General features: G+C 48.6%; 1 protein-coding gene across 16 annotated transcripts in view; it reads right to left on the bottom strand.

Annotated features, from left to right (window-relative positions):
• Window positions 1-10932, bottom strand: part of gtf3c1 (general transcription factor IIIC subunit 1) — a 92265-nt gene that overhangs the window by 31210 nt on the left and 50123 nt on the right. For 2 of the 16 annotated variants that reach the window (XM_090194984.1, XM_090194991.1), the window contains exons 21-28: window positions 10489-10606; window positions 10211-10343; window positions 8350-8425; window positions 6146-6733; window positions 5703-6059; window positions 4610-4755; window positions 3240-3382; window positions 960-1041 (exon numbers count right to left, since the gene is read on the bottom strand). In XM_090194984.1, coding sequence (XP_090051110.1) covers window positions 960-1041; window positions 3240-3382; window positions 4610-4755; window positions 5703-6059; window positions 6146-6733; window positions 8350-8425; window positions 10211-10343; window positions 10489-10606 — 1643 coding nt within the window. Of the gene's footprint in view, window positions 1-959; window positions 1042-3239; window positions 3383-4609; window positions 6060-6127; window positions 6734-8349; window positions 8426-10210; window positions 10344-10488; window positions 10607-10932 lie in introns of those variants that run through there. The other 14 variants (XR_016485603.1, XR_016485608.1, XM_090194986.1 and 11 more) reach the window with 14 other exon arrangements.

Raw genomic sequence — 10932 nt, 5'->3', positions numbered from 1 at the left:
CTCAATCTACTGCCCTCAGACCCAACCTCTCAATCTGACCTGCTGCCCTCAGACCCAACCTCTCAATCTGACCTGCTGCCCTCAGACCCAACCTCTCAATCTGACCTACTGCCCTCAGACCCAACCTCTCAATCTACTGCACCCTGACCCAACCTCTCAAGCTACTACCCTCAGACCCAACCTCTCAAGCTACTGCCCTCAGACCCAACCTCTTAAGCTACTGCCCTCAGACCCAACCTCTCAACCTGCTGCCCCCTGACCCAACCTCTCAACCTCTCAATCTACTGCCCCCTGACCCAACCTCTCAATCTACTGCCCTCTGACCCAACCTCTCAATCTACTGCCCCCTGACCCAACCTCAGTCTACTGCCCCCTGACCCAACCTCTCAACCTACTGCCCCCTGACCCAACCTCTCAACCTACTGCCCCCTGACCCAACCTCTCAACCTCCTGCCCTCTGACCCAACCTCAGTCTGCCCCCTGACCCAACCTCTCAATCTGTTCAATAGATATAATACTGAAAACCAATTCACTCATGAGGTGAATGTGTGTGTGTGTGTTACCTTGGGGTTGTGAACAGTGTGTGTGTTACCTTGGGGTCGTTGGGGTTGTGAACAGACGGGTGGTGTGTGTGTTACCTTGGGGTCGTTGGGGTTGTGAACAGACGGATGGTGTGTGTGTATTACCTTGGGGTCGTGAACAGACGGGTGGTGTGTGTGTTACCTTGGGGTCGTTGGGGTCGTTGGGGTTGTAAACAGACGGGTGGTGTGTGTGTGTGTTACCTTGGGGTCGTTGGGGTTGTGAACAGAGGGGTGGTGTGTGTGTTACCTTGGGGTCGTTGGGGTTGTGAACAGACGGGTGGTGTGTGTGTTACCTTGGGGTCGTTGGGGTTGTGAACAGACGGGTGGTGTGTGTGTGTTACCTTGGGGTCGTGAACAGACGGGTGGTGTGTGTGTTACCTTGGGGTCGTTGGGGTCATGTTTCCTTCCCTGTAGTTTCGCTATCAGAGGCTTGTCCTGGTACACCTCCGCCAGACAGATCCTACAGGACAACACAGCGTGTCCATTACAGATCAACACAGCGTGTCTACACAGCGTGTCCATTACAGATCAACACAGCGTGTCAACACAGCGTGTCCATTACAGATCAACACAGCGTGTCCATTACAGATCAACGCAGCGTGTCCATTACAGATCAACACAGCGTGTCCATTACAGATCAACACAGCGTGTCCATTACAGATCAACGCAGCGTGTCCATTACAGATCAACACAGCGTGTCAACGCAGCGTGTCATTACAGATCAACGCAGCGTGTCCATTACAGATCAACACAGCGTGTCCATTACAGATCAACGCAGCGTGTCATTACAGATCAACACAGCGTGTCAACGCAGCGTGTCCATTACAGATCAACACAGCGTGTACATTACAGATCAACACAGCGTGTCCATTACAGATCAACGCAGTGTGTACATTACAGATCAACACAGCGTGTCCATTACAGATCAACACAGTGTGTACATTACAGATCAACACAGCGTGTCCATTACAGATCAACACAGCGTGTCCATTACAGATCAACGCAGTGTGTACATTACAGATCAACACAGCGTGTCCATTACAGATCAACGCAGTGTGTACATTACAGATCAACACAGCGTGTCCATTACAGATCAACACAGCGTGTACATTACAGATCAACACAGTGTGTACATTACAGATCAACACAGCGTGTCCATTACAGATCAACACAGCGTGTACATTACAGATCAACACAGCGTGTCCATTACAGATCAACGCAGCGTGTCATTACAGATCAACACAGCGTGTCAACGCAGCGTGTCCATTACAGATCAACACAGCGTGTCCATTACAGATCAACACAGCGTGTACATTACAGATCAACACAGCGTGTCCATTACAGATCAACGCAGTGTGTACATTACAGATCAACACAGCGTGTCCATTACAGATCAACACAGCGTGTACATTACAGATCAACACAGCGTGTCCATTACAGATCAACACAGCGTGTCCATTACAGATCAACACAGCGTGTCCATTACAGATCAACACAGCGTGTCCATTACAGATCAACACAGCGTGTCCATTACAGATCAACACAGCGTGTCATTACAGATCAACACAGCGTGTCCATTACAGATCAACACAGCGTGTACATTACAGATCAACACAGCGTGTCCATTACAGATCAACAAAGCGTGTACATTACAGATCAACACAGCGTGTCCATTACAGATCAACACAGCGTGTCCATTACAGATCAACACAGCGTGTCCATTACAGATCAACACAGCGTGTCCATTACAGATCAACACAGCGTGTCCATTACTGATCAACACAGCGTGTCCATTACAGATCAACAAAGCGTGTACATTACAGACAGTAACCTTGAGAAGCCCTACACGTTAAAGTACTTGTAGTTGAGGTGTGTCTGTGGGTTTAGATAGTGTGTGTTGTAACGTACTTGTAGTTGAGGTGTGTCTGTGGGTTTAGATAGTGTGTGTTGTAACGTACTTGTAGTTGAAGTGTGTCTGTGGGTTTAGATAGTGTGTGTTGTAACGTACTTGTAGTTGAGGTGTGTCTGTGGGTTTAGATAGTGTGTGTTGTAACGTACTTGTAGTTGAGGTGTGTCTGTGGGTTTAGATAGTGTGTGTTGTAACGTACTTGTAGTTGAGGTGTGTCTGTGGGTTTAGATAGTGTGTGTTGTAACGTACTTGTAGTTGAGGTGTGTCTGTGGGTTTAGATAGTGTGTGTTGTAACGTACTTGTAGTTGAGATGTGTCTGTGGGTTTAGATAGTGTGTGTTGTAACGTACTTGTAGTTGAGGTGTGTCTGTGGGTTTAGATAGTGTGTGTTGTAACGTACTTGTAGTTGAGGTGTGTCTGTGGGTTTAGATAGTGTGTGTTGTAACGTACTTGTAGTTGAGGTGTGTCTGTGGGTTTAGATAGTGTGTGTTGTAACGTACTTGTAGTTGAGGTGTGTCTGTGGGTTTAGATAGTGTGTGTTGTAACGTACTTGTAGTTGAGGTGTGTCTGTGGGTTTAGATAGTGTGTGTTGTAACGTACTTGTAGTTGAGGTGTGTCTGTGGGTTTAGATAGTGTGTGTTGTAACGTACTTGTAGTTGAGGTGTGTCTGTGGGTTTAGATAGTGTGTGTTGTAACGTACTTGTAGTTGAGGTGTGTCTGTGGGTTTAGATAGTGTGTGTTGTAACGTACTTGTAGTTGAGGTATGTCTGTGGGTTCTTCAGTATGTAACGTGATCGTCGTCCAACAGACGGAGAGGTTTTATCCAGAGACTCTTCAAACTCTGCGTGGAGCAGATCCCTCACTACACACCACGGGACGAAGGGCCTGCGGAGCTACAACACACAGAGTTCTAATACACACAGAGTAGAACCAGCAGAACCAGGACTACAAGACAACAGAACCTTGAGCTGGAGACAGACAGCGGGAGAGAGACAGAGAGAGACAGAGAGAGAGAGAGACAGAGAGAGAGAGAAACAGACAGAGAGCGACAGACAGACAGAGAGAGACAGACAGAGACAGACAGACAGAGAGAGAGACAGAGAGAGAGACCAGAGAGAGAGAGAGACAGAGAGAGACAGAGAGAGACAGAGAGAGAGACCAGAGAGAGACAGAGAGAGAGACCAGAGAGAGAGAGAGAGAGAGACCAGAGAGAGAGAGAGACCAGAGAGAGAGAGAGAAAGACCAGAGAGACAGAGAGAGAGACCAGAGAGAGAGAGAGACCAGAGAGAGAGACCAGAGAGAGACAGAGAGAGAGACCAGAGAGAGACAGAGAGAGAGACCAGAGAGAGAGAGAGACCAGAGAGAGACCAGAGAGAGAGAGACCAGAGAGAGAGAGACCAGAGAGAGAGAGAGAGAGACCAGAGAGACAGAGAGAGAGAAAGACCAGAGAGACAGAGAGAGAGAGAGAGAGAGAGAGAGAGAGAGAGAGAGAGAGAGAGAGAAAGACCAGAGAGACAGAGAGAGAGAGAGAGAGAGAGAGAGAAAGACCAGAGAGACAGAGAGAGAGAGAGAGAAAGACCAGAGAGACAAGAGAGACAGAGAGAGAGAGACAGAGAGAAAGACCAGAGAGACAAGAGAAACAGAGAGAGACAGAGAGAGAGAGAGAGAGAGAGAGAGAGAAAGACCAGAGAGACATAGAGAGAGAGAGAGACAGAGAGAAAGACCAGAGAGACAGAGCTGTTGACAGAGATGTTGAAGTGTGACACCACTTCATATCATGAGAAGTGGGCGTGTGCCAGTGTGTGTGTCTACCTTGCTGTTCAGGAAGTGGGCGTGTGCCAGTGTGTGTGTCTACCTTGCTGTTCAGGAAGTGTGAAGTGGGCGTGTGCCAGTGTGTGTGTCTACCTTGCTGTTCAGGAAGTGGGCGTGTGCCAGTGTGTGTGTCTACCTTGCTGTTCAGGAAGTGGGCGTGTGCCAGTGTGTGTGTCTACCTTGCGGTTCAGGAAGTGAGCGTGTGCCAGTGTGTGTGTCTACCTTGCTGTTCAGGAAGTGGGCGTGTGCCAGTGTGTGTGTCTACCTTACAGTTCAGGAAGTGAGAGTGTGCCAGTGTGTGTGTCTACCTTGCGGTTCAGGAAGTGGGAAGCGACTCTACAGAGGATGAGTACAGAGTCCTCGCTGACGCTCCATGTTACTCTCTGTCTGGTCATCATCATCAGAGCTTTGTGGTCTGCTGCATCATGGACTGGGGGCCGCTTTCTAACCTCGACTGCACAAACACACACACACTACAATTATCATCCCGGGCGGCCAAACCCTCCCCTAACCAGAAAACGCTGGGCCGATTGTGCCTCCCGGGTCACTGCAGCCTGCGACACAGCCTGGGATCTGTAGTGACGCCTGAGACGCACGCAGTGCCTTAGGCCGCCCAGACGAAGTGCCTTAGGCCGCCCACACGCAGTGCCTTAGGCCGCCCAGACGCAGTGCCTTAGGCCGCCCACACGCAGTGCCTTAGGCCGCCGCCCAGACGCAGTGCCTTAGGCCGCCGCCCAGACGCAGTGCCTTAGGCCGCCGCCCAGACGCAGTGCCTTAGGCCGCCCAGACGCAGTGCCTTAGGCCGCCCAGACGCAGTGCCTTAGGCCGCCGCCCAGACGCAGTGCCTTAGGCCGCCCAGACGCAGTGCCTTAGGCCGCCGCCCAGACGCAGTGCCTTAGGCCGCCGCCCAGACGCAGTGCCTTAGGCCGCCGCCCAGACGCAGTGCCTTAGGCCGCCCAGACGCAGTGCCTTAGGCCGCCCAGACGCAGTGCCTTAGGCCGCCCAGACGCAGTGCCTTAGGCCGCCCAGACGCAGTGCCTTAGGCCGCCCAGACGCAGTGCCTTAGGCCGCCCAGACGCAGTGCCTTAGGCCGCTCAGACGCAGTGCCTTAGGCCGCCCAGACGCAGGGCCTTAGGTCGCCCAGACTCAGTGCCTTAGGCCGCCGCGCCACTCAGGAGGCCAACCACAACGGGACCTGTATTAATAGCTTTCGTTACAGTATACAACCCACATATTGCATTAAAAATATAAAACAAAACCGTGAAATGTTTTGTTATGATCTAACTAAACACAACTAAAAACCCTCGTCTCAGCACTTTCTTCTTCTGTGGTGTTTTGACCTGTGTGTCTGGACCCACCTTTCTTCTTCTGTGGTGTTTTGACCAGTGTGTCTGGACCCACCTTTCTTCTTCTTCTGTGGTGTTTTGACCTGTGTGTCTGGACCCACCTTTCTTCTTCTGTGGTGTTTTGACCTGTGTGTCTGGACCCACCTTTCTTCTTCTGTGGTGTTTTGACCTGTGTGTCTGGACCCACCTTTCTTCTTCTGTGGTGTTTTGACCTGTGTGTCTGGACCCACCTTTCTTCTTCTTCTGTGGTGTTTTGGCCTGGTGTGTCTGGACCCACCTTTCTTCTTCTTCTGTGGTGTTTTGGCCTGGTGTGTCTGGACCCACCTTTCTTCTTCTGTGGTGTTTTGGCCTGGTGTGTCTGGACCCACCTTTCTTCTTCTGTGGTGTTTTGGCCTGGTGTGTCTGGACCCACCTTTCTTCTTCTGTGGTGTTTTGACCTGTGTGTCTGGACCCACCTTTCTTCTTCTGTGGTGTTTTGACCTGTGTGTCTGGACCCACCTTTCTTCTTCTTCTGTGGTGTTTTGACCTGTGTGTCTGGACCCACCTTTCTTCTTCTGTGGTGTTTTGACCTGTGTGTCTGGACCCACCTTTCTTCTTCTGTGGTGTTTTGACCTGTGTGTCTGGACCCACCTTTCTTCTTCTGTGGTGTTTTGACCTGTGTGTCTGGACCCACCTTTCCTCTTCTTCTGTGGTGTTTTGACCTGTGTGTCTGGACCCACCTTTCTTCTTCTGTGGTGTTTTGACCAGTGTGTCTGGACCCACCTTTCTTCTTCTTCTGTGGTGTTTTGACCTGTGTGTCTGGACCCACCTTTCTTCTTCTGTGGTGTTTTGACCAGTGTGTCTGGACCCACCTTTCTTCTTCTTCTGTGGTGTTTTGACCTGTGTGTCTGGACCCACCTTTCTTCTTCTTCTTCTGTGGTGTTTTGGCCTGTTTTTTCAGTTTAATGGTTCTCTTCCTCTTCTGCTTCTTCCCTCCTTTAACCAGCCGGTTCCTACTGGACGGCTCAGTGGAGATGTGGACCTCCTCCAACCTCAACCCTGCTGGGACCCCCTGCTTAGAGGACTGGGGCCCGGGGAACTTGGGGCCTTCAGGGGACACAGAGATACACACACACACACACACACACACACACACACACACACACACACAGTACCAGTTAAAAGTTTGGACACAACTTCTAATTCAAGGGTTTTTCTTTATGTTTACTGTTTTCTACACGGTGGAATAATAGTGAAGACATCCTTGCCTACCCAAGCCAAGCTGGTCTCAACATCCCATCCACACAACAACATCCCCTCCGCATCAACATATACAGTGGGGCAAAAAAGTATTTAGCCAGCCACCAATTGCGCAAGTTCTCCCACTTAAAAAGATGAGAGAGGCCTGTAATTTTCATCATAGGTACACTTCAACTATGACAGGCAAAATGAGAAGAAAATAAATTGTAGGATTTTTAATGAATTTATTTGCAAATTATGGTGGAAAATAAGTATTTGGTCACCTACAAACAAGCAAGATTTCTGGCTCTCACAGACCACACAACAACATACAGTTGTGGCCAAAAGTTTTGAGAATGACACAAATATTAATTTCCACAAAGTTTGCTGCTTCAGTGTCTTTAGATATTTTTGTCAGATGTTACTATGGAATGCTGAAGTATAATTACAAGCATTTCATAAGTGTCAAAGGTTTTATTTACAATTACATGAAGTTGATACAAAGAGTCAATATTTGCAGTGTTGACCCTTCTTTGTCAAGCCCTCTGCAATCCGCCCTGGCATGCTGTCAATTAACTTCTGGGTCACATCCTGACTGATGGCAGCTTATTCTTGCATAATCAATGCTTGGAGTTTGTCAGAATTTGTGGGTTTATGTTTGTCCACCCGCCTCTTGAGGATTGACCAAGTTCTCAATGGGATTAAGTTCTGGGGAGTTTCCTGGCCATGGACCCAAAATATTGATGTTTTGTTACCCGAGCCACTTAGTTATGGCAAGGTGCTCCATCATGCTGGAAAAGGCATTGTTCGTCACCAAACTGTTCCTGGATGATTGGGAGAAGTTGCTCTCGGAGGATGTGTTGGTACCATTCTTTATTCATGGCTGTGTTCTTAGGCAACATGGTGAGTGAGCCCACTCCCTTGGCTGAGAAGCAACCCCACACATGAATGGTCTCAGGATGCTTTACTGTTGGCATGACACGGGACTGATGGTAGAGCTCACCTTTTTAGCGCGCACTGCGCCCGGCCCGATTCTTGTCATTCTCCTTCCACCTCTCATCAGAGAGCTGTTTTCTCCCACAGGTCTGCCGCTGACTGGATGTTGTTCTGTTTGTCACACCATTCTCAGTAAACCCTAGACGCTGTCGTGTGTGAAAAGCCCAGGAGGGCAGACTTTTCTGAGGTACTGGATCTGGAGCGCCTGGCACTGACGATCATACCACGCTCATAGTCGCTTAGGTCACTTATTTTGCCCATCCTAACCGTCAACCAAACAGTAACTGAACACCTCGATGCCTGTCTGGGGGGGGGGGGGCATGGTCATTACTCTCGATGCCGGTCTGCCTGCTTTATATCACAAGCCAAGGCCACGTGAATGAAGGTCGATAGGAGCGATCCGTTTAGGTGAATGGGGCGGTGTACCTAATAAACTGACCGGTGAGTGTGTATAGATGTGAAAACACAGACAGGAGTGTGTAACTCACCTCTATCCATGGTCACATGTTTGGTCAGTAGACTATTCAGTCTCACGGTGTTACTGGACTCGTACTGGTTGTTGCTCTAGAACACAATATATTCACCACTTACAGTTCTAGAGCACTGAAAGGCTTACAGTTCTAGAGCACTGAAAGGCTTACAGTTCTAGAGCACTGAAAGGCTTACAGTTCTAGAGCACTGAAAGGCTTACAGTTCTAGAGCACTGAAAGGCTTACAGTTCTAGAGCACTGAAAGGCTTACAATTCTAGAGCACTGAAAAGGCTTACAATTCTAGAGCACTGGAAAGGTTTACAGTTATAGAGCACTGAAAGACTTACAGTTCTAGAGCACTGAAAGGTTTACAATTCTAGAGCACTGAAAGGCTTACAGTTCTAGAGCACTGGAAAGGCTTACAGTTCTAGAGCACTGGAAAGGCTTACAGTTCTAGAGCACTGAAAGGCTTACAGTTCTAGAACACTGAAAGGTTTACAGTTATAGAGCACTGAAAGACTTACAGTTCTAGAGCACTGAAAGGTTTACAGTTATAGAGCACTGAAAGACTTACAGTTCTAGAGCACCGAAAGGTTTACAATTCTAGAGCACTGAAAGGCTTACAGTTCTAGAGCACTGGAAAGGCTTACAGTTCTAGAGCACTGAAAGGCTTACAGTTCTAGAGCACTGAAAGGCTTACAGTTCTAGAGCACTGAAAGGTTTACAGTTATAGAGCACTGAAAGACTTACAGTTCTAGAGCACTGAAAGGTTTACAATTCTAGAGCACTGAAAGGCTTACAGTTCTAGAGCACTGGAAAGGCTTACAGTTCTAGAGCACTGGAAAGGCTTACAGTTCTAGAGCACTGGAAAGGCTTACAGTTCTAGAGCACTGAAAGGCTTACAGTTCTAGAGCACGGAAAGGCTTACAGTTCTAGAGCACGGAAAGGCTTACAGTTCTAGAGCACTGGAAAGGCTTACAGTTCTAGAGCACTGAAAGGCTTACAGTTCTAGAGCACTGAAAGGCTTACAGTTCTAGAGCACTGAAAGGCTTACAGTTCTAGAGCACTGAAAGGCTTACAGTTCTAGAGCACTGAAAGGCTTACAGTTCTAGAGCACTGAAAGGCTTACAGTTCTAGAGCACTGAAAGGCTTACAGTTCTAGAACACTGAAAAGGCTTACAGTTCTAGAGCACTGAAAAGGCTTACAATTCTAGAGCACTGGAAAGGTTTACAGTTCTAGAGCACTGAAAGGTTTACAGTTCTAGAGCACTGAAAGGTTTACAGTTCTAGAGCACTGAAAGGCTTACAGTTCTAGAGCACTGAAAGGCTTACAGTTCTAGAGCACTGAAAGGCTTACAGTTCTAGAGCACTGAAAAGGCTTACAGTTCTAGAGCACTGAAAAGGCTTACAGTTCTAGAGCACTGAAAGGTTTACAGTTCTAGAGCACTGAAAGGCTTACAATTCTAGAGCACTGAAAGGCTTACAGTTCTAGAGCACTGAAAGGCTTACAGTTCTAGAGCACTGTAAAGGCTTACAATTCTAGAGCACTGGAAAGGTTTACAGTTCTAGAGCACTGAAAGACTTACAGTTCTAGAGCACTGAAAGGTTTACAGTTCTAGAGCACTGAAAGGCTTACAGTTCTAGAGCACTGAAAGGCTTACAGTTCTAGAGCACTGAAAGGCTTACAGTTCTAGAGCACTGAAAGGCTTACAGTTCTAGAGCACTGAAAAGGCTTACAGTTCTAGACCACTGAAAGGTTTACAGTTCTAGAGCACTGAAAGGCTTACAATTCTAGAGCACTGAAAGGCTTACAGTTCTAGAGTGTGTGTGTGTTTTAGTGTGTGTGTGTGTGTGTGTGTGTGTGTGTGTGTGTTTTACCCTCTTGGTTCTCATCAGATGACAGGTCCAAATCCAGTTGCGTTTGAGGTGTCCGAAGAACTCAGAGTCCAGACCTCCTGCTCCTTTACCGTCCCCTGGTATTACTGCTGTGTAACACACCTCCCTGCTGCCCCTACACAAACACACAGGTTACACACACACAAACACACAGGTTACACACACAGGTTACACACACACACACACAGGTTACACACACACACAGGTTACACACACACACAGGTTACACACACACACAGGTTACAGGTCTCTCTCCTTACTTGAGCATGTGATCCAGGTGACGGAACTTGTGGCGGTCTGTATCCACGGGAACCCCGACTGGCCCCTCCTGGGATTTGGAGGCAGAGCTGCTCTTCGGACGCTCCTTCCTGATCACGCCTGGGAGAGAAAGAGGGAGAGAGGGGGAGAGAGAGGGAGAGAGAGAGAGGGATGGAGAGAGAGGGAGAGGGAAATGGAGAGATGGAGAGAGAAATGGAGAGAGATGGAGTGAGGGATGGAGAGGGAGAGAAATGGAGAGATGGAGAGAGAGGGAGAGAGAAATGGAGAGATGGAGAGAGAGGGAGAGAGAAATGGAGAGAGATGGAGTGAGAGCGAGAGAGAGAGGGGGAGAGAGATGGAGAGGGAGAGAGAAATGGAGAGATGGAGAGAGAGGGAGAGAGAAATGGAGAGAGAAGGAGAGGGAGCGAGAGACAAATAGAGAGAGA

This window comes from Oncorhynchus mykiss, chromosome 13, assembly GCF_057628025.1.
Source record: "Oncorhynchus mykiss isolate SJ-2025 chromosome 13, ASM5762802v1, whole genome shotgun sequence".
NCBI classification, from domain to species: domain Eukaryota; kingdom Metazoa; phylum Chordata; class Actinopteri; order Salmoniformes; family Salmonidae; genus Oncorhynchus; species Oncorhynchus mykiss.
This window is presented reverse-complemented; position numbering and strand designations above follow the sequence as displayed.